Source organism: Neoarthrinium moseri (assembly GCF_022829205.1).
Source record: "Neoarthrinium moseri strain CBS 164.80 chromosome Unknown scaffold67_Wmoseri_CBS_16480, whole genome shotgun sequence".
Lineage (NCBI taxonomy): Eukaryota > Fungi > Ascomycota > Sordariomycetes > Amphisphaeriales > Apiosporaceae > Neoarthrinium > Neoarthrinium moseri.
This window is the reverse complement of record NW_026055181.1, coordinates 149,524-174,916: the sequence shown is the minus strand read 5'-3', so window position 1 is coordinate 174,916 and position 25,393 is coordinate 149,524. Positions and strand designations below refer to the sequence as shown.

At 51.5% G+C, this 25,393-nt stretch overlaps 4 protein-coding genes across 4 annotated transcripts; all 4 read left to right on the top strand.

The window, feature by feature from the left end:
- Positions 1–604: 604 nt before the first annotated feature.
- Positions 605–3,466, top strand: JN550_011418 (uncharacterized protein; the record flags this gene model as incomplete). The annotated part of the gene is made up of 10 exons (XM_049309780.1): positions 605–653; positions 704–855; positions 905–1,753; positions 1,801–2,293; positions 2,340–2,461; positions 2,509–2,602; positions 2,657–2,706; positions 2,761–2,851; positions 2,907–3,182; positions 3,231–3,466. The coding sequence occupies 10 exons, from the start codon at positions 605–607 to the stop codon at positions 3,464–3,466; spliced, it is 2,412 nt and encodes an 803-aa protein (XP_049166648.1).
- Positions 3,467–11,753: 8,287 nt separating this feature from the next.
- On the top strand, positions 11,754–15,102 carry JN550_011417 (uncharacterized protein; the record flags this gene model as incomplete). Its single annotated transcript, XM_049309779.1, has 2 exons — positions 11,754–12,439; positions 13,299–15,102. The coding sequence occupies 2 exons, from the start codon at positions 11,754–11,756 to the stop codon at positions 15,100–15,102; spliced, it is 2,490 nt and encodes an 829-aa protein (XP_049166647.1).
- Positions 15,103–17,187: 2,085 nt separating this feature from the next.
- JN550_011416 (uncharacterized protein) lies at positions 17,188–18,513 on the top strand (the record flags this gene model as incomplete). Its single annotated transcript, XM_049309778.1, has 1 exon — positions 17,188–18,513. The coding sequence occupies one exon, from the start codon at positions 17,188–17,190 to the stop codon at positions 18,511–18,513; it is 1,326 nt and encodes a 441-aa protein (XP_049166646.1).
- A 2,512-nt stretch (positions 18,514–21,025) lies between these two features.
- On the top strand, positions 21,026–25,300 carry JN550_011415 (uncharacterized protein; the record flags this gene model as incomplete). The annotated part of the gene is made up of 4 exons (XM_049309777.1): positions 21,026–22,061; positions 22,117–23,359; positions 23,448–23,653; positions 23,706–25,300. The coding sequence occupies 4 exons, from the start codon at positions 21,026–21,028 to the stop codon at positions 25,298–25,300; spliced, it is 4,080 nt and encodes a 1,359-aa protein (XP_049166645.1).
- Between the last annotated feature and the right edge of the window lie 93 nt (positions 25,301–25,393).

Sequence of the window (25,393 nt, the reverse complement as noted above, 5' to 3'; positions counted from 1 at the left end):
AGCGTTGCGAAGATCCTACAGCCATGAACGCGGATATGACTGCCCAGCACGCACACGTTTCTGCATCGAATAGCCTATAACGTTCAGTTCTCTACAGTAATGGTTCCTGTTATCCTCTCAAGAGAATGCAAGGTGGCCTATGTAAGGGTCCCAAGTTCTCGCGGGTGGTCCATAGCGGTTGGCGACAGGCCTATATCATCTCGGTTACGGCTCGCCTAGATGCTGGCTCTTCCGTGCCATATTGGTTCTGAGAAGGACTTTCTGGACCGCCGCTCCGCACGGCGTCTAATCTAGATCTACCAATCTACCATCCTATATCCGGAAGAGATCACACAATAGCCCTTTCTGAAGCCCTGGAAGTGATTAAGCAAATCTCCGGTTAATCCCTTGGAGCAGCCTAGCAGCAGTTGTCCTATCACAGTGGACAGCTTGCTGCTGACCGTGCATTTATCATGACGGCTACGGAGTTCTTTGAGCGGCTGACCTCTGGCCGAACCGAAGGTGAGGCAAGACATGCCATCAGATATATTTCTGTCCAATCCGCCCCTCGGCGCGAACCCACGACTCTCCAGGTCTTAAGTGCTCGTCAATAAGTCCTTTGAAGATGAGGGGCCTCACTCACTTGGTGTCTGCTCTGCTGGCAGCTGTTTCCTGTAGGTATGCATGAGGTCGGGAAGTACACGTGAATACTGAACTAGAACAGATATCCAGCCCGGTCTGGCACAGACCCCCTACACCGATGCGAAGACCGGGATCAAGTTCTCAACGTGGAGTCAAGGCAGTGGTTACACCTTTGGTGTTGCACTTCCTGAGGATGCTTTGACCAAGTCCGCTACAGAATACATCGGTATACTAGTACGACAGCCGTCCACATCGAAAATAATAGATTGCTGACGGTCATTAGAGGTGCACCGCAGGATGGTGTGGCTTGTCCCATGGGGAGTCGGGTCAAATGACCCAAGCTCTACTACTGGTGGCGTGGCCTTACAAAGACCAAGTCGTTACGTCTTTCCGATACGCCACAGGGTACAACCTTCCAGAAGTCTACTCTGGGAATGCAAAACTGACACAAATATCTTCATCGGTCAATGGGTCTACCTTTGAGGTAATTTATCGTTGCGAGAACTGCTTTTCTTGGAATCACGAAGGCGCCACTGGCTCAGTATCTACGAATGAAGGGTTCCTCGTCCTAGGATATGCACAGGCTAAGGCTGCTCCCACAAACCCGAGCTGTCCAGATTCCGTATTCGGACAACACAGCACCTTTGGTCAGTACGGCGCCGAGATCAACAATACAGTCAACAAAGATTACACCAAGTGGGCAGCGTTGGCTACCAAGACAAGCAATGGAGCTTGTGGGGGAACGACAACCACTACTACCACTTCGCCGACGGGGCCGTCGACCACGAGTTCTGTGCCTGGACCAACAGTGACTTGTGTGGCTCCTTCTAGGGACACTTACGACTATATTGTTGTTGGCGCCGGCGCAGGTGGAATTCCTATTGCAGACCGCTTGAGTGATGCGGGAAAAAGTGTACTGCTCATCGAGAAGGGCCCGCCCTCTTCCGGAAGATACGACGGCACAATGAAGCCGCAGTGGCTTGATGGAACTAACTTGACACGTTTTGACGTCCCAGGCCTTTGCAACCAAATCTGGGTTGACTCAGATGGTGTATCTTGCAAAGATACAGACCAGATGGCTGGATGCGTGCTAGGCGGCGGCACTGCTGTTAATGCTGGGCTTTGGTGGAGAGTAAGAACACAGAGTCCTTTCCATATGTTATCTGCTAATATGAATAGCCCAACCCGGCAGACTGGGACGAGAACTTCCCACCAGGCTGGCACTCGAGAGATGTTGCCCCTGCCGAGAGCCGGGCATTCGCGCGTATTCCGGGGACAGATAACCCTTCGCTGGACGGAGTTCTTTACCAACACGAAGGATTTGATGTACTCAGCAACGGATTTAAACAGGCAGGTTGGAAGGAAGTCAAGGCCAATCAGCAGCCGACCGCGAAGAACCACACGTACGGACGCACGAACTACATGTTTGATCACGGTGAGAGAGGCGGACCCATGGCTACCTACCTCCAAACGGCATTAAAGAGACCCAACTTCGGTTTGTACGTAAACACAATTGTCAAGAGAGTCGTTCGCGATGGCGCACATGCGAGCGCCGTCGAGCTGGAGTGTAATGGAAACGGAGGCTACGTCGGCAAAGTCAACCTCACCCCAAAGACTGGTCGAGTTATCTTGGCTGCGGGAACATTTGGATCCGCAAAGCTACTTTTGAGAAGTATGATATTTCGATCGTTCTTAATGCACTGTATTAACATTGACAGGCGGCATTGGCCCTGCTGATCAACTGGCGATTGTCGCTAACTCTTCTGATGGACCTACTATGGTCTCGAAGGACCAATGGATCAATCTCCCAGTCGGTTCAAACTTGGTCGATCATCTTAACGTAGGTGCCATTGAATCTGATGTGTGTCATCAATACTGACCTGATAGACCGATGTCTACGTCACCCATCCAGACGTCGTTTTCTACGACTTCTACGCGGCATGGACGGACCCGAACCCAAATGACAAAGAAAAGTACATGAGTAAGTGCAATATCTCGGCCTTTATGTGTCAAACTAGCCCTAATATTTCTCCAGAAAACCGAACAGGTATTTTTACTCAATCGGCGCCAAACATTGGTCCTATGGTAGGGTGGTCCTCACATGCCAGAAGATTTATGTTAATACTAACATTAGACTAGTTCTGGGATGAGATCAAAACGTCAGACGGCAAGGTCCGACAGCTACAGTATACTTCTCGTGTCGAAGGCGAGGACAAAACCGGTACTAACAGTAAGTAAATTTCCCGGATTTTACGCATACAAATATCGTGTTAATACCGCACCAGAGACAATGATCATGAGCCAGTACCTTGGCAGAGGTTCCACATCGAGAGGCCGAATGGCTATCACTCCTCAGCTCACCACGGTTGTAGCAGAACACCCATACCTGCGTACCGAAGGCGATAAGGAGGCAGTCTTGAAGAGTCTCGACAACCTCCGAGCGGCTTTGACACCAGTCAAGAACTTGACCTGGGCTCTTCCGTTGGCCAATCAGACCACGGCGAATTACGTAGACTCTTTGGTAGTCAGCGCAGCTGCGAGGCGGTCAAACCACTGGATGGGTACGTGTAGCCTACGAGTCCTAAAAGATCTCTGCTAATGTGATACAGGTACTGCCAAAATGGGACTGGATGACGGCCGTGTCAAGAACGGTACTGCTGTCGTCGATGTCAATACGAAGGTATATGGAACCGACAACATCTTCGTTGTAGATGCATCCATCTTCCCTGGCATGTCCACGGGTAACCCATCAGCCATGATCGTCGCTGCTTCGGAGTATGCTGCGGAGCGACTTCTTAAACTTACCACAGCGGCGGCGAAACGGAACGTGGAAGTGCTATCTTGAGATCCAGTCTCGGTAGTTAAGGCGACTTGATCGCTGGCAACGCCACGTATTCCTACGATGCCCTGATAAGAAAACAAGGGGGGTGGAGTCCATGGATATTGTATATAGTAATTTTACCGTAAAAACTCTTCTTGGGGCATCAAAACTCCAAACCCTCATATCAGCGCCTCTCAGACTACAGATATTGTGATGCTATATGTAAATTGATTTGTGTTTCTGCTCATTGAGTGATAATGAACTTCATGGCCCCATTCCCAATGCCCATCCTCAAGAGGCAAAACACAGTGATAAGACACATGAGTGATAGTCATTTTAAAACACCGACCGCGAATCAATTGTCTTCAAGACAATCGTTCCTTCCTGGGGGCATTCGACTCAATGCCACACTTGACACGGTGCAAGAACAACTCTTGGGTCCAGTAGTTGTCAGTGAACAAACCTGGGCATTGATTACACAGCCTTGTAACCTCGGGGAAGCCAATTGCAAAGTTGCTGACACCGGACTGAGTCCAAATCTCTGGCTTTATCTTGATCCTTGCAAAGTTGATTCCACATCATCCGCTTATTAGAGACCTGTCCTTGGTGTGATAGGGCAGGGACTCCCCGGTCATGGCGGAAGAACTTAGCTGAAATCAAGGTTGTCAGGCAAAGCCGCAGCCCTAAACCCAATCTAAGGAATGCAAAATTGTTTGGTAACTTCTTCCAGGACTCAGCTGCATTTCAAGCGAACGTTGTTTCCGGGTCAGTTTCACCTTGAAGCTTGCAGGACTTATCGTGCCATGGGGCAACTACTTTTCCCGTGTAGACTCGTGCTCGCCTGAGAGCTGGACATTGGCAAACAATCTCCCTGCGTGTATTCAAAAAGGGCCCATTTATGTGTCCTTGCTTCCCTCTAACTGGCTTCGATTAACAGGACATCGAGCTCGGACAACGGATGCGAGGGGCAATCATCAGGCCTGTTCCGACGTATGCAAGTAGGCTGGGACTGACAGATCATCGGAACCTTACAGACCCTCACACCCAATGATTCCGATGGGCCCAGCACAGCGGAACATTACAGCCGCAGGCATGTGCCATGCGGGAGCTTCCCACAATCTCCTAAAGGTTTGCTGCAGCTTCACATCGGACCTCGTGTCACCTCACCCTTGATTACCCGCACGCTCTAACGCAGAAATCGTTGCCCGGCTACTATGGTATCTCCACTGCAAAGCCGCAAGGGTGATTCGACATCTTTCGATGTCGTCTGCCGCAAAGGCCAAGACCGGACAAACACGATCGCATGAAGTCCCATCTTCCGGCAATGACATGCTTGCTTCTTCCTCTTGGCCTATGCCATGAGGTTGACAGACTTCGGATGACGTGGCTAGGAGCAATCGGCCTTGTTTGGTGCTGCCCATATGCTGTGTCCCTCTCGTGGCATGGCAAGTTTTGACGAGCGATCATCGGAAAAAGTTGTGGGTGCCGCAATGCGGACAGCGGATGTAACATCGTGAGCTCCAAACTCGGGACGTCAAGCGGTGGACTTCATGAGATTTTCTCCGCTAGTGAAGTGTCTTCTAGTGTGCGCACGACACGAGGTCTGGAAGGATCATAGACCTGACGTTATGATGCCGTCTTACGGGACCACTGCTTATTGACCAGCTCCACATTCGTAACTGGCCTCAGGACGATGCGGTGTTGTACAAGTATGCATGCTGTATCATAGCAAATATACATGCATAGCGCTTTCTGGAATGTGAATGTAAAGGATAACAAGACTTGGTTGACAGGTGACTGCTGTCGCGATCTATGCAAGTCGCGATCCGTCCATATAAACAACTTACATGTTACAGCAAAATACTTGAATAGACCTATACCGTTACGCAACAGACTCAATACTTGACACTATTAGTATTCTCAGCATAATATCCTTTGCGCAGGAAGGGCTACATACACTTACGCATGGTCGCTCTCTACCATATATCGAAAAGAGAACAAGGGTAAAACTGGTTTTCGATAAACCGTTCATGGCATATACCCAATATCCATATTATCTGCCATGGCTATGACTTCACAGGAAACCGCCGGCTGGAAGTCATATCTACAGACTGCTGTAGACAGCTTCATCGTAACTTGATACATTATGCTTTCTAAGGATACATGCTATCAGTCAAGGTCGATGAGCGTCACATTGTCTTGCGAATGCATCACGGTCGTAACGGCTGGGAAGCGGGTTGGAAATGCTTGATTTTCCAACCGTTCGTTTTATTCGAAGACGCTATTGACATGGCAATCCCAGATGATTGAGAGAAGCAAATATAGGCCCTAGCCATTGACTGGCTGGATGCCACATGCTTAAAGCCTGGCAGTATCTAGTAGTTTACGAAAACAGATGAGAAGTTGTGAAGTTGTGACCTATGAGTATTATCACAGCACTACCCCGAAGCGGTTTTGGCGCGCGCAAAGCGCAGTCGCCGATATGCGCTGCGAGATATGCGACGACAAGCTCCATTTCTAGTCCACTATCCGAGGAAGATTGGCAGTCCTTTCTGGACAGGCCAGGTCCCCGGCCACGAGACTGTCACCTTCCTTTTGGCAACATGTATGATAACGAAGAGTTTTCAGCAAAGAAACGGACTTCAAATACATGCTTAAGAAACCGTAACCTACCTTTGATCGGATAAAGGCTAGGTGAAGCCACAAGCTTACAAGGTTTCCGTTCGCTTGATGCGGCGTCGCCGTTAAGAGCTTCTTTTCATCTAAGAAATTGTCAAAGCAAGTCCACTACGTCAGAAAGTGCGGTTCCCGGACCATGTGTGACATTTTGGCAACTAACACAGCATGGCCCAGTGATGGAACTTTAGCAACTGTCATTCCAATTGCTCACTGGTTCATGTAGCGGCCACAGCCATGGCAACCTCATCAACTCAGATCAATGAATAATTCGGATGCCTCGCCCAGACACTGATAGCACAAATAGAGTTCCTCTAAGTATTTGACGTTAAGGGCTTGAGTTGACTTGAGAAATGTTTGGCCAACACTGGAAGCAAACCAAGGTTGACTTGATTTAAGCCTACAAAACGTTGAGGAGGTCTGCGACACACCTGGTGGCTTTTTTGACACCTACTTCTTGGTAACATATGAGACATGAGATGTAAGACCAGAATGTCTCGCCCAAAACAGACGAAGTATCTGCACGGTAAAATCGATACCTTTGCTTCTTCAGTAACAGCACTTTTCCCATAAGCTGAGGTGCGGCGCGATGAAATTCAGTGTGGGCTTCATCACACGCGGAGAGATGTTGAGACTTGGTGCGCTTCATTCAAGGAACGGTAAGGTTTTCTATGTCTTGATCGGTACAGTTCTGGAAGGCGAGTACAATTTGCCTCATGATTCTGCGCTGCAGCCAAAACAGCACTTACCATTGGTTGTTGTCACGTTATTGACAACGGGTCAAGACATGCTCTGACTCCATACGTGAACCGCGAGTGTATATCACATATGTGGCTTGGGCTATATGTGATGAACGCAAATCTCATGCTCATGAGATACTCGCAGTCATCCGTCCGACACCACTTTGTGGGCCTGCATGCGCTTCTCGAAATTCATGCCATCAATTGGCTCAAGCATCAGCGCGGCTGACTCGAATCCAAGTCCGATTGCAGTTTTGTTCTTCCCATGCATTGATGAATCCCGCCACTAAAACAACATGGGACATAGTGGAGTGGACAAGCAAAAGGCTAGCTCTTGCGAGGCAAAGGCAGAATTAGGTTCAAGAGCCTCACATCCGAATCCAAACGGATGGGACACTTTTGGTCTTCCATCTGTCAGCAAATAACCTTAAAATGCCGAGCGTGAAGCAATGCTAAGCGAAGCTCGTGAAGTTGTGCGCCACGACGTTCGAAACCGGGTTCGGATCCGAGGGCCATCTTGGCAACGCTCTCGTGCGTTTCCACAGGCCTAATGGCTGGTGCTGTTAAGCATTTAGCCCTTCGCGACCGTGCCATTGTAGGTGAGATGAGGATTAAGAAAGAATGTAGCCGTCCAACTGAACCACACCTTATGATGAGGTGAAACCTATCAACCGTCAGAGTACTGAGTATGAAGTGAGGTGCACAGTGGGTTGCTCAAGATCTGCGCAGGGATCTCGTTTAGGCCCTACCCCAGGCGTGTCATGCCTGTCGGAGAGCTTCGATCACCGAGACAGCCTCTACCGAATTACCGAACGGATGGATCATGGCCTCCGGCGGTTGCAGGAATTGCAAATACAATGAGCTCTCTCGGCTGCGCGCACAGCTCGATTGGGAACGAGCCGTGCAGGGTTCAGCGACAAGCAGTCGCCCGCCTAATACCAAGACTGTGCGATGCGAAATGGAGCTTATTCGACAGGCGCATGATAACAAAGAAAGTTGCGGCTCCCAGCAACATGACATGTGGGTGCGGCAACACCAGAAGCACATTGATGCAACCCTGAGGCCAGGGCGCGACGAGGGGTTTGCCCGTTCAAGCAGGCCCCCATCCCGGGTTAGTATTAGGGCTGTAGCAATGGGCACCGAAATTGCGACCCAGATACATGTTTGATTCAGGGCAGAATGCAGCGCACGATGATAGACGTCGTATGTAGTGCAGAACGGTGGCACTTCGTGAACGAACTAAACAAATTCGAGGTGCAGTCGCTATGTGCCTGCCTGTTTCACATAATTTGATAGTGACCGTCCCGCTCCATCAGATCTGTCGATCATGATTATGAACCGCAGACTGAGACTGCTGGCGACTGCCCTTACGGAGAGCACTGCAGTTTTCGCCGCAAGGCCAGACCAGAAGTCCGCGTTGTCTCTGCAACCAGCCTCACATGCCATGACGAACCAGCGGGATCCATATGCAATATAAGCTCTACTATATCTTCGACTGCCCCGAGCCTCATGTAAGCATGGTACGCTGGGCGTGGTGCTAATTGAGACAAAATGGACAGGGGTGATCTCTGTCACAGAGATCTGATCTCCACCCTTCCCGGGTTTATCGCTGTCGAAGCTTCGTAACGCATAAACTTCAATAGACTGACCAACGTCCTGAAACACGACACGCCGCCGTCTCATCCCAACTCGAGATCGATTCCCCCGTCCTCCCCAATTGAGTACGCCTCAGACCAGGGAGCGCAGAGGTGACAAGCCAGTTGGAAGCTGTCAGTCAGTCTTCAACGTCGCATCCGTGGAAGGGACCGTACTGGAGGTACCCCAGTCTCGAAAGGCCAAGGACATTGTAGTGCCCAAAGAGGCTATGCCAGGAACTCATTAGTGACTAGCTAGACCAGAATATCTGCTACAACCTGGCCCCTGGTCGACCAACCCCTGATATATTCTTTGACGGGCCAATCGCAAGTCAAGATTCGTCCATCGTCTTTGAACCCTCCAGTGATCTCCCCCTTCACATGTCCATCAGATCAGAGAGACAGCCTGATGCCCCAGGACGACGGACGGCCATCGCTCTATCTCAACATTGGATTGTTGCACTGTCCCGCGAAGACTATTGGATCAGCAGCACTTCACACACGACTCCCGGCGGCCCGACGTCGTGGTCGCACGCACATGTGCCCCACCGACGAGTAGACTATAGGGCATGTTTCGACGTATGCACTGCTAGTCAGCCCTCTGTTACCGGCCACAGTCATTCGTTCGCCCAGGCAATGGCAGGCGAAGCACACGGTCCATTGTCACAAGTGATTGCTCGTTGCAGTATAGCACGGCACAGTCACCTCCTGGAGAACCGTGTTTTCCGGTGCTTAGCGTGGTTCGGAGCGTGGCCGACGCGTGGTGGACGGACGGACGCGGGTGTCACAGAATACGAAGACCGCGTGGGAGAATGATGCCAGTCACACAGCCAGCCAGCGTCTTCTTTTGGCCGCCTCACTACTCGTCTGTCAAAATTTCGCAGAGGTGCTCGCGTGGCTGCAGATACATGCATCTACCGTATTGAGACAAGATTGCACAATGGGGCAGGCTGTTAGCCGCGACGACGGGCTCGAAATGCTGGAGGGCTACCGTTCTAGCATTGACGTTTCCGTCCAGCCTTAGGCCTCTTTGGGACCTTCCACTGTCCAGGCCCCCCAACTCGACCCCTAGCAATCTGACGATGCGCCGACAGCAAAAGCAAATCGCTGGCCTGGTGGTCTCGGCACATCCCGAGGCGCTGTCGATTGGCTCGTCTACAGCCGTCCGTTCGCCAGGACCGGTCAGATGCTAATCCGGTCACAGATCGCGCAACTTCAGGATCTGCTCCAGGAGTGCGTCCCAGCGCGCCTGGCATCAAACAGGTCGTCCGTTGAGAGGTTTCAAGCCCGATGCCGGGTCTCAGCTCGTAGATCATTCTGTGCTGCGCCTCGTGCTCTGTCCGCACGCCCTTGAAGCCTGTGGCATCTCGCGGAGTGTGCGTAGCGACGTGCTGGTGTTGGCAGTCCTTCTGGAACACCTGGTCTTTTCCACACATACCATAGTACTATGCGGCCAGGTCCACCCCCAAGCCCCCTTCTGTGGGAGGGAGTTGCAAACCCCTGGCCCGGATCGCTCCCCTGTGAAGATCGCGGTTCAGACGAGCACCTGACGCCATGATCTGCCGCGGCCCTCTCACAGACAGCGCAGGGTGGCCGCGAAGGGCGGGCCAGGAGCCATCTACCGCCGCCAGAGCCAGGGAAAAGTGAGCTGATGGGACCTTGGGACCCATTCCCCAGCAGCTCGCTATACTGTGTACATGCTCCTGGGCTAGCTATATCCCTGAACCCAGCATGGATCCTGCCCTCTGAGCAGCCAGTCGGGGAGAACCTGCCCAGCGCCCAAACCTATTGTGGGGAAGGCTAAACATCGTCGCCCACCCTCGACGCAATGCACAATGCGAAGTATCCATAGACGTGTAGCCGCAGGTGGAACTCTTTGCATGGCTTGCTCTTGATCCCGCAGTGAGCATGTCGCCGGCCGTCCTCGTCCGCACAAGCCAGCGTCTGTTCTCTCTTCGTCACCCTTGGTCCAACCTCTGGATTGCGGCCTGCCAACAAACTTTTTGTTTAGATCCTGATAGCTTGAGAGCCCCATAGTACGTTCTGTTTCTCCTTCTCTCGGACACCCCAGTCAACACCTTACATCGAGGGCCCAAACGACTCCTGTCTTCAGATGCTGCTCTGAACTTCATGCATCCTTAGCACAGCCTCCCTTCGTGTATTAGGAACCACCACCCCGTCACTTGGGTGTACCCACCGTCTTAACTTGTCTACCGGAACTCGCTCGACTCACCTGTAGCCAGTGTGACCCTTTCATTTTGACGGGCGTGTTAGCTCGCCGCTATCACCACTTGCTCTCATCTGCCGGCCTCTTAGTACAGCGTAGCATCTTCCCACCTGTCATCGAGCCTTGGTTTCATCTTGCTCTGGGCCAACGACCTAGCGGGCACCCTGGGACGGCGAACAAAACATCTCATCTAATGACCTTCTACAACCGTGAAGAACAGGACGGTTTCATTACTCCAGCCTCGTCTCAAGAAATTCCCGCCAGACAGCAGGGGAGTTTGTTCATTCCTCTCTTTACGTCGGCTCAGCTGTGAACCGATTTGACATTTACAGACAAGGTACTGCTTGCAGTACTCGGATGACTGGATCATCTCTACTTTCCGGTTGGTAGTTGTTTCGGCTGTTTCAATCACCAAATGCTTGTCAGTGCGACTCTCTAACGTCGATCCCGTCGATAGATCTGATAATCACGTTTATGGGGTCCTGTCTGGCCTGAACAACAAAAGTCTTGGGATTCTCCCACCACCCAGCCACCCGTACCTGGATCCTTTTCCCCCACAATCTTTTTATTCCTCTTCTATTCGGAGATCACTTTGGGGCTACTCCTTGACTACACTCCTGTGCTGGTGAGCAGGGTGTATAATACGAGCATTGCTGCGCATGATTGATAATACCGACATTGGACAGCACCTTTTGGACATTTTGGCAAGAGAAGGAGTACGGAATCAAGGAAGAGTCCAGATCCAGCTGATGACTTGAAAGAGGAGAAGGACAAGCAAAAAAGTGTTCGGATTACATACTGGGTGCTTTGGGGATCCTCGGACGTCGATCATTGACGGCAACAGCAAGACAGCAACGGACATCTTATGGCAGCTACACCGACCGCTATCATTAATTGACAATCCACGCTCTTGGAGAGGCACGCGAGGAGCGTTGTAAGCCACTCTCGACACGAAGGAACACCGGTCGCGAAACAGGCCGTAGCTATCTGAGTCCCGGTATTCGACGTGGTTACGACCTGCTCCGCTGAATATCATGGATGTCACTTCGATGCTGAATTCGGCCTCAGCGGCAGCGAACAGAGAGGCTCGGGACTCCACTGACCCGACGCCAACACCGTCAGTCGTTGACGGCACGACTGTTTGTTCCTCGGTAGTGCAAACTCCATCGCCTGGCAGCACTTCCTCGAGGAGAACGAGCGAGTCTCGGACACCCAATCGTTCAAGAACACCATGGGATGCCGGAGGTTATTCTCTTCCTCTGACTCTGGACACGAAGACTACAACACAAACGCCTGTGAAGCCAACAGTTTACAACGGGTCGCCAGTCGATTCTGCCAGCCCAAAGTCACCCAAGCACAGGTTCTCCGACAGCTATAGTAGTTTGTCATCGTACAGCTCCTCTATTAATAGTTTCACTCACTCTAGATTTTCGTCAATGTCGACTGTCAGCGGCGGCTTTCAGGCGGTTGGACCGCTTGTCACCGACATCCCGTCCCTTGAGTCGAGGTCATGCGATAACTTGGATTCGGCCATCAGCCGCTCATCGGCTTCCGAATTCTTCAGCAAAAAATCCAAAAGAGATGGGGGAGTTTCTCCAAGCGCCATTGCGGAGGAGCCAACCCTCCTGGATATCAGGAGACCCGGGTCGCCCTCTGACGCGATGTTGATATCGCGGGGCAGTCAGAGCTCGGGTCGGATGAGCCCACAAGAATTCTCCACGTAAGTAATTTGTTCTCTATGGGGTTGCCTTTCTATTGGGCAATACATCGTCGCTCCTGCCTTTGACCATTCTTAACTTCACAATGGGGGCCATGTGAATTGAGCTGCCAGGCCATTGTTTGACCCCCCCCTTGATATCTTGTGTCCCTGCTGTTGTTCTGGCATCAATTCGATTCATCCGAAAGGAGCATCTGGACAATGGTATTTCTCTTGCAACAGCCAATCTCTGCACTCGATTGTTCACTCAGTGGAACAACTTGAACCCTTGCTAGAGATAATTTTGTTTTCACAATACCTTTTCAGTCATCACTCTCCCAGTGCGGATCACACCTCGGGTTGAACTTTCACATTTCACGTATACCAACATCACCGAGTCGCAAGTGTATTACAACTTCTGGCAAGATCGATTCCTGTCACGAGTTGTGCTCAGAGAATCAGCTCATACCCGTGGTAAAGCATCTCCTGCAACATTATACTCTTGGTGTTGAGCCCATCCTGATCAGAACGCTGAACATAACACACACCCCTATAAGCTATTTCTTGTCACAAGCAATAGCTCATTTCATCTGAACACCGAGCGCCCCGCGTTCGTTCCTGCCTCTCTACCTCGTCGAGTTCTCTGCTGTCTTTGGTGTCTCGTCGTTTGTCCAGCTGGGGATCCAAGTCACCAGCAACTTGCCACCACATTCACCACTGACAACTTTGATCTGAACACCTGATACCCCGCCCCATCTCCTGCTCCTACACTTGTCACTTCTTTTGTGCGCTAGGGCCGGCTTGTTTGTCAGAACCAGCATCATTCACTGCCAACTCTTTCCGATCACGTACATTCACGATAGATCACTGACTGTCTTGCTAGACCTGAGCAGAAAACCTCCTCAGGCTTTCTGGCTCTTCCTGACCTGGCCAAGGCACACAAGAGAGCTGTATCAGCACCCGACTTTGCTGCCATCAGTGGAATTGAACAGACGTATCCGCCGCTGCCTCAGAATCTTCAGCCCACCCCGCCACCCTCACAGCAAGGAGATCGTCGCTCCAGTTACGCGATGGATGCTCTTTCAGCCTCCCCGACCGCTTCTGGTCTTACTTCCGTCGAGGAGGGTATCAAGTGTATGTACGTTGACAACTGCGATACCGGTTCCCAACCTCGCAAAGCCATCTCCCACATCTTCGGCCGTAACAAGCTATGCACCCGAATGATTCCCCAGCACGTGTGGGTACACTTCTGTCGCAAGCATTACCAGCGAAGCCGTTACCGAAACGCCCAAGAGTATGCGAAGCTCCAATGCGAGCTTGTTCAGAAGCAGATCCAGCGAGTGCAAGCATGGAGTGACGAGAACAAACGTGCTGGTCAGTCTGGTGTTGTTCAGGACTGGTCTCTGTCTGTCAGAAAGCGAGAGCAGAAACGCCTCGATGACCGAGTCTCCACAAAGGCCAGCAAGAAGCGCCCCTACCGCGAGGAGACCGATGACGAAGACGCAGATAGAGCAGTACTGAACGGCACCGCGGTCCCTGGCTGGCTCTTGAACAAATGCAACAGCGGGTACACCACGGCGCAGATTGAGGAGATCGTTGCTCAGCTGAAGACGGAGATGGACCAGGGAAAGCTCACCCAAATCCCCGATATTGAGATTCTCCCCAACATCAGCACAGACTCCCCCGATGACGGAAGGAACAAGGTCGTTCTGAAGCGAAAGACAAGCAGCGGTAGTGCACACAAGCGATCTCAGTCTGTCGGCTTCACCAACGCCCACCGTCACGAGGCCATCCCCATGATCCGACGCATCAGCCAACCAGGCTTCAGTGGCGGCTGGCGACCCGATGATGCCATGGGTGCTTCTCCGATCGACAAGCGCCAACGCATCGCGGATTTCCCTTCGTACGGCATGGTTGACCGCCCTGGGCACGTCGGCCTACACCAAGTTCCAGAACAGACCGTCCCAGCCATGCGTCGCATTCAACATCTGCCACACCGTCCGGCTTTCAGCCATATCCGCGAGAACCAAAGCGAGGACTCTTACTTTGATGATGGCAGTGTCAGAGCTTCCCACTACAGCTTCGGCGGACCCCTCCCGGCCCCTACTCCTCAGAGACTTGGTCAACCCATGGCACCCCAGTTGGACACAAGCACTCCACCTCAGGGTTACTTCGATGCCAGACGTCCGACTCATCAGAGATCCCAATCGGAGATGGGTGGCTTTCACCACAACGCGAACTTCACCTTTCGGTCGCCGTCGTCAATGAACTACCCTGCGACCTACCAAGGCTACTCGGCTGAGGCTGTGTCTTACGAGAGCTACTCTCGGCCTGATCCTGCATACGGAAACGGCCCGCCTGGCTACTATGATGACATTCCTGGCAGTCGTCAGTATGGCCATCAGCAAGTTTGGTCCTCGCCGGCAGAGACCCATCCTTCACCATACTCACAGCCTCGTCATGTCCGTCATCAGAGCACTTCGGCCGTTCCCCAGGCCATCCCGCGCATCCACCACGGCGATTACGGCATGCATCCCTCCCCGCACCATGCAACAGGACCGTTTGAAGGTCAATCTCATCATCGCCGCCAGTATTCGTATGCTCCTAACCGCAGCATGGAGACAGAGTCTGCTTCACGCATTCGGGAGACCGATGAGGCGAAGGCGTTGTACGCTGAGCGCCGCTAAGGGTTTAATTGGCTGCTTTCGAAGCACACTGGACGAGCATTGCAATTAAAGCAAGTACTCATCAAGCCACCCACCGTCAGTCCTCGGCGACTTACTGTATTTCCCTTTTTTCATATGTCGTCATCCTCACGAAATTCCCTAAAGACTGCTTGTCACGCGTTTCGCATTCTAGAGATGAGCTCCCAACTAGCGGTCTACTGCTCTTGGGAGTTCGGGAACAGCCACCAGGCCAAACGGATGGTTTACACGGACGATATACTCCCTTCAGCGTTTATTTTCGTCGTGTCTTTTTCCTATTTTCTTTGCATTTTCGGCGTCACTGACGACATGGGTCGAGACTTGGCCCCGCGGAGTTCCGGTCAGAGTGCATGGACACTATGCATTCATCAGGCATGGTGTTGGAGCGAAAAAGGGGAATACCACGACCGTCCCTGGAGGATCAATGGTCACTTTGTCTTTTGCCATGGACATGAATTCCGGGAGGGAACTGGCGGCGTTTTCCCTCGTGGACGAGGATGGTTTCACTGCATTCTGCGCGTGGTTTTCTCTTTTCATCTACGGGATTAGATGACCATAGATACTTCTCACTAATTGATTTGGTGCCTCATATATGAGACGATTTCTTTCGATGAACGTGATGCTTTGAGATGGTTTAAGCGAGCTTTTTGGTGCGGAGATCACTGCTGTGATAACATTACCTCTCTCCATGTACTCCTGTACACAAAATACTTTGAGTTCGATGCCGATTGCTCTTGAGAATGGTAGTCAGACAATCCACCGGGCAGCAAACTTTCGGATTTGGGCATAAAGGTCCTTTGGTCAATTTAAAGAAAGAAGCCGTAAAAGTGAGGGTCCAACATTCAGGCATCAAAGCAATCAATTCTTGGCAGCAAAGAGTTTCACACCATAACCAACTACTATACAGCCATAAATATTGGTAGTACAAGAAAGCAGTCAGATGCGGGTCACACAGCGTAATGAATCACATTTCACGTGTCCAGCTACCGGCATACAGGTGCATGTTGGAAGAGTGCGCTGGCTTGAATTCCAACGTTCAGAGGATATCGGTAGCACGGAAGGCAGTCATGATGAGGATATCATCGTTTAGACAGCAGAAGAACGCGTGATCCAGCTTGACGGTTTCACAGTGATCTCAGCCTGCTCACTCAGTATTGGCAGTAGGTGTGCACAAGGCAGGATGTGCTACATCTTGATTGGTCAAACCCCGATACTAAGTCCTCCTTTAGGAAAGTAGTGCAGCAACCGCTGGAGCACACGCTTACCGTAGCCGACTATTCATCGATACAGGTCTTTTTGCGCCACATCTCTGTGTATATTTCTGTGCATTTTCTTAACGGAGTTTTTGGAATTGATCAAATGCCTCTGAGACCGGTTGGTTTGCTATAATTTCTGCTGAAAATTCACGATTAGTGCTCGTGAGGTGGCAATTGCAGGGGTGATGCAGCCTATAAGAGATGGCGCTGCCCCTCCACAGCAGCAAAATAATTCATTGTCCCCATCGCTTGCCTCTGAAGTATTTCATATACTGTTAAGTTCTATTCAATAAATTGTTAGTATTGGCCTGCGATGGCCCGCACTTGGTGGATTGGTTCATTGTCAGTTTAGGTCTTTGAAACAATGTGTGCAATGATTGTGTGAATATTGTGTTTTTCTTGTTTCAAGGGACAATAGTATTCACTGAAGTCCGGGTTGTATAATTCACGTATTTAATATTAACCTGATAACAGGTATGATGGTCTTTGTTGAAGTATTGTCTTTCGATTCACCTCGGTGGTTACTATACTACCAATCTGATCCGGCAGCACAATGGATTGTTAAGCCAATCTGAGACCGTTTTGGTGAATATTCGCACCTGTACCGAACACCCTAAGGCAACCAGCCTCATGGTTCCGAACATGAACTCAAGCCTCATATATGAGCGTCCTCCCACAACCTACTGCCTTATTGATTGACGATCCTGATCACCCATACTTCTGTGACCTCAGTCAACGCTTGTGCCGATCCAGTTGACGACAAGCACAGCTGCCAGATTCACGTTCACTATCAGACATCAACTTGTACACGATGGACTATTTTTCCTTCCCATCTGTTCGACCTCCGCTGGGCACGGAGTCTACCGGCTTGCACCTTCGTGCAGCTTCCCCCAGGACTCCCAATGTCGTGCCGCCAAGTCTGAGTTTTGGTCCGGCCATCCGCAGAACTCCCCACGATGTCACACCTGGCGTGGACATGATCACCTCGAGACCTCATATGTTCGGAACCGTCACCAGCGATACTCTCAACTTCGAGAGTGATAATTTCTTCGAGGCTTTGAGTGAGCAGACCTCGAGTGACAGCACCATAGCATTCGCATTCGACATTGATGGCGTCCTCCTCAAAGGAAGGAAGCCCATTCCGGGCGCTCAACAGACGATCAAGATGCTGCAGGATAAGAAGGTCCCATTCATCCTGCTAACCAATGGTGGGGGTCTCACCGAGAAGGACCATGTCGCAAAACTCAACCTGAGACTCGGTTTGGAACTTGACGAGAAGCAATTCGTCCAATCGCACACGCCCTTCTATGATCTCGTGCCGAAGTACAAGAACAAGACCATTCTCGCCTTGGGAGGCCATGGCCAGAACATTCGCAAGCTCGCACATGCTTACGGCTTCGAGAAAGTTCTCACTTCATCGGACCTGCTGGCCGAGTGGGAGCACATTCACCCCTTTCCGGAGCTAACCAAATCGCACCACGATGAGCACGGCCAGCGGATCGACCAACCCCAGAATGTAGAAATCGCTGCCATTCTGGTCTGGTCGTCGCCGCGGGATTGGTGCCTGGACCTTCAAGTTGTTTCCGACCTTCTCTTGTCGAGCGGTGGAAAGCTCGACAAGAAATCGATGCGCAATGATCAAGTCCACCTCCCGAACAATGGTTACCTCCAGGACGGCCAGCCGAAGCTCTACTTTTGCAACCCTGACTTTGAGTGGGCCACTCAGCATGAGCATCCTCGCTTCGCCCAAGGCGCTTTTCGGGAGGCCCTCAAGGGCGTTTGGGCCTACGCGACCAGAGGGAAGGCCGAGCTTCAATACACGATTATCGGCAAGCCTACCGAGGCCACATACGCCTACGGTGAGAAGACTCTTCACTTGTGGAATGAACGCCTGGGCGAGGAGCTGGGCCTCAACCGTAAGATCAAGACGGTATACATGATCGGTGACAACCCTGAGAGCGATATCCGCGGTGCGAATGCATTCAAGTCACACATTGGTGCTGAGTGGAAGAGCATTCTCGTCGAGAGTGGCGTTTACGAGGCGGGCAGTAAGCCAAACTACATGCCGACATTAACTGCCAAGGATGTCAAGGATGCTGTCGAGAAGGCGCTGGCACTGGAGGGTGTAGAGCTCTAGGCTGACCTCCAGAACCGTGGTTCTGGCCTGCTCGACATTGCTGATGCTAGCACGGATGGACAGAAATCCGGGGCTGCAGACTGATTACACCAAAGGAGTGTTCTCAGTCGTGAATGGCATACTCAGACGAGGGGACGAAGGAAAGATGATGCATCAGGGATATATGCGCCGGGTTCAGATAGGAAACCTCGGATGAAAATAAGACATGAATTACTTACGAATAAGCAATATAGAATGCCGTGAAAAGTGATTTCTCCACGTAATGCAACCTTTCCGGATAGTACACAGCTAATCCAACTGCCATAAGTGTGTGTGTGCGTGGTGGGGGGGCTTGATCACATATCTCATGAATATCATCGCTAAGCGCCTCGTAATCCCCCTTGCCATGCATCTATCAGGGATAGTCCGGCGACTTTATCAAAACCATACACCGCGCACAAAGCACCATCGCTGGCGGAGAGTGACATTCCAGTGGGTTACGCGATATGCCAGGGAGCACCTCGATACCATCATGCGTATGAATCGGCGAAGGCATCTGTCCTCAGCCTTGGCATAGAAATTTCGGTAGTGAAATACCTTGTAGCCTCGTGCTATAGCGTAAGTAATTTGGGCAAGTGTCTGGCAGAGACTGGTCATTGAATCCCTTCATGAACTTGGAAATTTTCGGCTTGCACACCACCCAGCTGTTGCTGCGCGTCTGCGCTGTGCTCGTCTAAAGTGGTGCAGTCTCCCGACTCGACCAGGCGTAGCCCATCCAGATGAGCAGCTTTGCTGCCGGAGGCCTAGCGTGAATATATAGTACAGTATCTTGCAAGCTTGCGATGAAAGAGTGTAAGTCTCTTCGCGCCGAGTCTATTGCGAGAGGACCGCATACATATTTGCGAGGATGACAACGGAGAGCCCAGCCTGCTCAATTAGCTCTTTGTCGTACTTCGGCATTGCTCTTTGACGATGAACCAAAGCTTTGTCTAAGCAGTTAAGTATTGCTAAAGCCGTGGGATAATCACTGGCAGAGCGCAAGGATAGGCGGAGAGCCGATGACGCCAGCATATAGAGATAATCCATGATCGAGTCTTCCGTATTCAGAACCCGAAACCTAATTTTCGGTCATCCGAGAGTATGCCGAGGGCCATAAGTGTGGTGCTGGGCTATTAGGGGTATTCGTAGCGGAGCGGATGCAGATAACACCTAGAGCAATTATCGAATACCAGTATGTTCTCTTTGTTCAGATCAACCTTCTCGATAACTCATCTGTGGGAGAAGCAACGAAAAAGACCCACCATTTCACTGATAAGATGCACATTCTTCTGAACAATACCGGTAACACGGCCCCCAAAAACCCTCGCTTAGATGGTGTCTCGTCCATTGTCCGGTCGAATCTGCTGGAACACGCAAGTAACCAGACCCCTTTGAATTGGCTTTCGTTCAAGGAAACGCTGATTCCCGCAAGAATCTCTTGGATGTTTGGGCTCCCAGGAAGGCCATACATCCGAGTGCATATACTCCCTATTGACGTGTTGAGAAGAGTCCGACGATTAGTGCTAATTATTGCTCCGGGTTGAGGCGGAATCTGGGCATGCGCCATTTTGGAAGTAGGCGGCGTCTTGTGTCTAATAAAATATAGACAGCGGATGGTCGATATAGTAAATCCTATATTTCGGTATGCATTATGGACATACGGGATGCTAGTCGCTGCCATAATTACTCAACTACTCTTTTCAAGTATAGCTCCGACTCAAAACGTTGGGACAACCACAATATGCATTGATATAGCCAGCAATCGGATCATTAGCAAGATTCAAGAAGAAGCAAAGAAGGGCCAGTAAGCACGGAACAAATATCGAGCCCATACGGAAGCCAGAGATAGGCGAATTCGGGGTCGAAACTCGTATACGCAGAACGGGTTACGGAGTTTGGTAGATACTGACAAATGCCAACAGAAAAGATGTACAAATGGTGAGCCACCGTCTGCGGACTTCCGCCGCCGTCTTTGGTCGTGTGGAGCACACGTCGGCTAAGCCATCCAGTGAATGAGGCGCTGTGCCGCGGAGCTTGGGGCTCCTTCAGCGGGCGGCCAGCGGGCATGGGATTGCGCTGCGGGGTAGGTGGGATGAAGCTCTCCAAATGCCGTGACGACATCGGAAGGGCTGATCGGCTTATTGTTGATAGAAGCGGCGCATCTCCGCCGAAGATATTGACGCGTTTGCGGTCCTCCGATGTATAATGGTAGATCCTTCGTGGCCTTGACTGGCGTATGACCGGCCTGTTGAAAGTAAACCTCTCGGATAGTCAGTTTGATTCGTCCAGTCGTGCAGGGTTTCCCACTGTTTAGATTCGGTCAGCTTTGGGACCATTGCGCCAGTGCAAGGAGACACTCAATTGCCTTCGCTTGGTTGCCTTTCTCCCGATAAGACTCTGATCCCGACCCTACCGCGGACACCGGCTGTCTATAGAGCTCCTGATTGCTCTCTCCAACCCGTCAGCCGCCTCTGCCGCGGATTCAACCGTAGACATGGGGTCGACAAGTACACAGGAACGCGGCATCCGCATTGCTATCGACAGAGGTGGCACCTTCACCGACTGCGTCGGTACTTTGAACGGGGAAGATGTCGTGATCAAGCTCCTATCCGAAGACCCGGCCAACTACGAAGATGCGCCGCTCGAGGGCATTCGTCGCATCATGAGCCATTTCCTCGACCGGGACATTCCTCGCGGCGAGCCTCTCGACACGTCCAAGATCGATAGCATACGAATGGGCACGACCGTCGCAACCAACGCACTTCTGGAGCGCAAAGGCGAGCGCATTGCCCTCGTTGTCACCAAGGGCTTCAAGGATTGCTTAGCCATTGGGAACCAGAGCAGGCCGAAGATCTTCGACTTGGCGATTCGTAAACCCGATGTTCTCTACGAGGAGGTTATCGAAATCGACGAGAGGGTTACACTGGAGGACTATGCAGAAGATCCCCAAAGATACTTGACAAAAGCCGACGCAAAGGCCGGAGGAGAAGGGTCAGCAAAAGCCGATGTAGTAATGGGACTCTCCGGCGAAGCCGTCCGTGTTTTGCGCCGGCCTGAGGACGAAGGCATCCGGCTACAGCTCAAGGCAATCCACGATAAGGGAATCAGAAGCGTAGCGGTTTGCTTGATGCATGGTTACACTTTCCCAGATCACGAGGCTTTGATTGGTAGAATTGCCAAAGAGGTCGGCTTCCAGCACATCTCGCTGAGTCACGAACTCATGCCCATGATCAAGCTGGTCTCAAGAGCGACGAGCGTATGTGCCGACGCATACCTCACACCTGCGATCAAGAAATATATCTCCGGATTCCAGAAAGGCTTCGAGGGTGGCCTGGGGACAAGGAGCGTGCTAGATGAACAGGGCAGCAAAGGTGCCCGCTGCGAGTTTATGCAGAGCGATGGAGGGTTAGTGGACGTGGAAAAGTTCACAGGCTTAAAAGCGATCCTGTCAGGTCCGGCGGGCGGAGTTGTTGGCTATGCAATCACGAGCTATGATGACGAGACGAAGGTGCCTGTCATTGGCTTTGACAGTGAGTTTGACAAATAACCTCTGAAATCCCGTGCATATCTAACCAATCGAACCAGTGGGTGGTACTTCAACAGATGTTTCGAGGTATGGCGAAGGCAGATACGAGCATGTCTTTGAAACCACCACAGCCGGCGTCACAATACAGTCGCCTCAGCTGGACATCAACACCGTCGCCGCTGGTGGCGGAAGCCGACTATTCTTCAAGAATGGTCTATTCGTTGTCGGTCCCGAATCCGCTGGTGCACATCCTGGACCAGCTTGCTACCGGAAAGGTGGGCCTGCCACCGTCACCGACGCCAATCTGTTCCTGGGTCGTCTATTACCCGAGTTCTTCCCCAAGATCTTTGGAAAGAATGAGGACGAGGGTCTGGATGTAGAGGCCAGCAAGAAGGTCATTCAAGAGCTTACAGATCAGGTCAACAAGGAGACCGGCAAGAATATGACCCTCGATGAGGTCGCGTATGGCTTCCTGACGATTGCTAACGAGGCAATGACAAGACCCATTAGGTCCATTACTGAGGCGAAGGGGCACGATTCATCAAAACACAGACTAGCGACGTTCGGTGGTGCTGGTGGCCAACATGCCGTAGCCATTGCCGAGGCACTTGGAATCAAACAGATCCTCGTACACAGATATTCTTCTGTCTTGTCAGCATATGGTATGGCCTTGGCCGATGTCGTCGATGAGCGACAAGAGCCGGAATCCAAGGTTTGGCAAGCTGAAGGAGAGGCCGTCAATGAGCTTAAATCCAAGATGGACAAACTCAAGGACAAATCCCGACAGGCTCTGGAAGATCAAGGTTTTACCGACGAGGATATTGTTTTCGAGGAGTATCTCAACATGCGATATCGAGGCACAGAGTCGGCGCTTATGATAATTAAGCCTACTGGTGACAACAACACAAAGGAATGGGACTTTGGCGAGGCGTTCGTCCAGCATCATCGGTATGAATTTGGTTTCACACTCGACGAAAGGGATATCATCGTAGATGATGTGCGCGTCCGCGGTATCGGCAAGAGTTTCAGATACCAGGATGAGACTGTCGATAAGCAGCTCAAGAGCGTCAAGCGTCACAGTGCGGAAGGCAAGTCGGCTCACGGCCAGTCTCAGGTATACTTCGAGGGCGGCAGGTTGGATACCCCAATCTATAAGTTAAAGGATCTGTCAATTGGGGATGAGATCAAGGGTCCGGCTATGTTGGCGGATGGAACACAAACCATTGTCGTCACCCCGAAAACCAAGGCACTGATCCTGAAGACCCACGTTATCATTGACCTTCAGCAGGAAGGTAAAGATGAGTAGGTGCTATATGCAATCTTGTCCTCTACTTGCCGGACATTTTCTCTTCTCTCTCTTCAATGCTACAATCACTAACTTGTCTTCTAGTTCACATAAGGATTCCGATATGTCCAAACGGGAAGTTGACCCAATCTTGCTCAGCATCTTCGGCCACAGATTCATGGCTATTGCAGAGCAAATGGGCCGGGCTCTCCAAAAGACTAGTGTCAGCACCAATGTCAAAGAACGGTTGGACTTCTCGTGTGCCATCTTCGACGCAGGCGGTGGACTGGTAGCTAACGCACCACATCTTCGTAAGTCTCAATCTCCTCGATGGGGATTTCCTGCTAATCTATATTAACAAAGCTGTTCACTTGGGATCAATGTCGACATGCGTACGTACACAGGCCAAGATCTGGGAAGGCAAGTTGAAAAAAGGAGATGTCATTATCTCAAATCACCCGTCTTATGGTGGTACCCACTTGCCCGATATAACGCTTCTGATGCCGGCATTCAATGAAAAGGGCGATAAGATCCTCTTTTATGCAGCATCGCGGGCACATCACGCCGACATTGGAGGTATCACGGCTGGTAGCATGCCACCACACTCTAGGGAGCTGTTCCAGGAGGGTGCTGCGATCAAGAGCGAGAAGATTGTCAGCGAGGGAAAGTTTAATGAGAAGCGAATAACCGAATTGCTGTACAACGAGCCGGCTCAGTATCCCGGCTGCAGCGGCACAAGATGCCTGGCAGACAACATCAACGATCTCCGAGCCCAAGTGTCGGCTAACCAGAAGGGAATTTCGCTCATCGAAGGTTTGATTGATGAGTATGGTGAGGATACGGTACAGTTTTACATGGTCAACATTCAGAAGAACGCAGAGAAATGCGTACGAGAGCTTCTGAAGAAAGTCTCCAAGAAGTTCGAGGGCAAAGATCTGTCCGCGGTAGATTTCATGGATGATGGGAGTCCCATTCGCCTTCGCGTCACCATCGATGCCGAGAAAGGTGAAGCAATCTTCGACTTTGACGGCACAGGCCCTGAGGTGTACGGAAATGTGAACGCCCCGGAAGCTGTCACTTACTCAGCTATCATCTACTGCTTGCGATGTCTCATCTCGGAGGATATCCCTCTGAACCAAGGCTGTCTGAGACCTATAAACGTCAAGATCCCGCCAAAGTCGCTGCTTTCTCCGTCCACAGGGGCTGCGGTCGTGGGTGGGAATGTTCTTACCAGCCAGCGTGTTACCGACGTTATCTTCAAGGCTTTCCAGGCTTGTGCCGCATCGCAGGGTGACTGCAACAACTTGACCTTTGGCTTTGGTGGTAATGTCACCGGAGAGAAGGAAGTTAAAGGATTTGGATACTATGAGACTATTGCAGGTGGTTCGGGTGCTGGTCCAGACTGGGAGGGTACATCGGGCGTGCACACACACATGACCAATACCCGCATAACAGACTCGGAGGTGTTTGAGAGGCGGTATCCCGTTCTCTTGCGAGAGTTTTCATTGCGCAAGGGCTCGGGTGGGAAAGGACAGCACAATGGCGGAGACGGTGTCGTCCGTGACATCGAATTCCGCATACCTGTCCAGGTTTCGATCCTCAGCGAGCGGAGAGTATACAGGCCGTATGGCCTCGCAGGGGGCGAGGACGCTCAGTGTGGTCTCAATATCTGGGTAAGGAGGGTGGCAAAGAGCAACCCGGAGAAGGACCTTGCCGTTGCGCAGGGACATGCGACCTCGGATAGCGCAGATGTTGAGTATGAAGAACGGTATATCAACATGGGCGCCAAGAACAGCGCCCCATTCAAAGCGGGGGACAGAATAATCATCAACACTCCGGGAGGCGGCGGTTGGGGCAAGGTTGGAGAGAAGAAGGTCCAGCGGGACATGAAGGACCACACTGACAGCTGGAAGAGGGGCAGCCATGCCAATCGTGAGGAGACTGCTTTGCAAGCATAGTGGAGCGCTACAGCGTTCGTCGAGAGATTAATTCTAGCGTAGATAGTAAAGGGAATGACATAACAAATGGATCTCGTCACAGAGTCGAAGTGT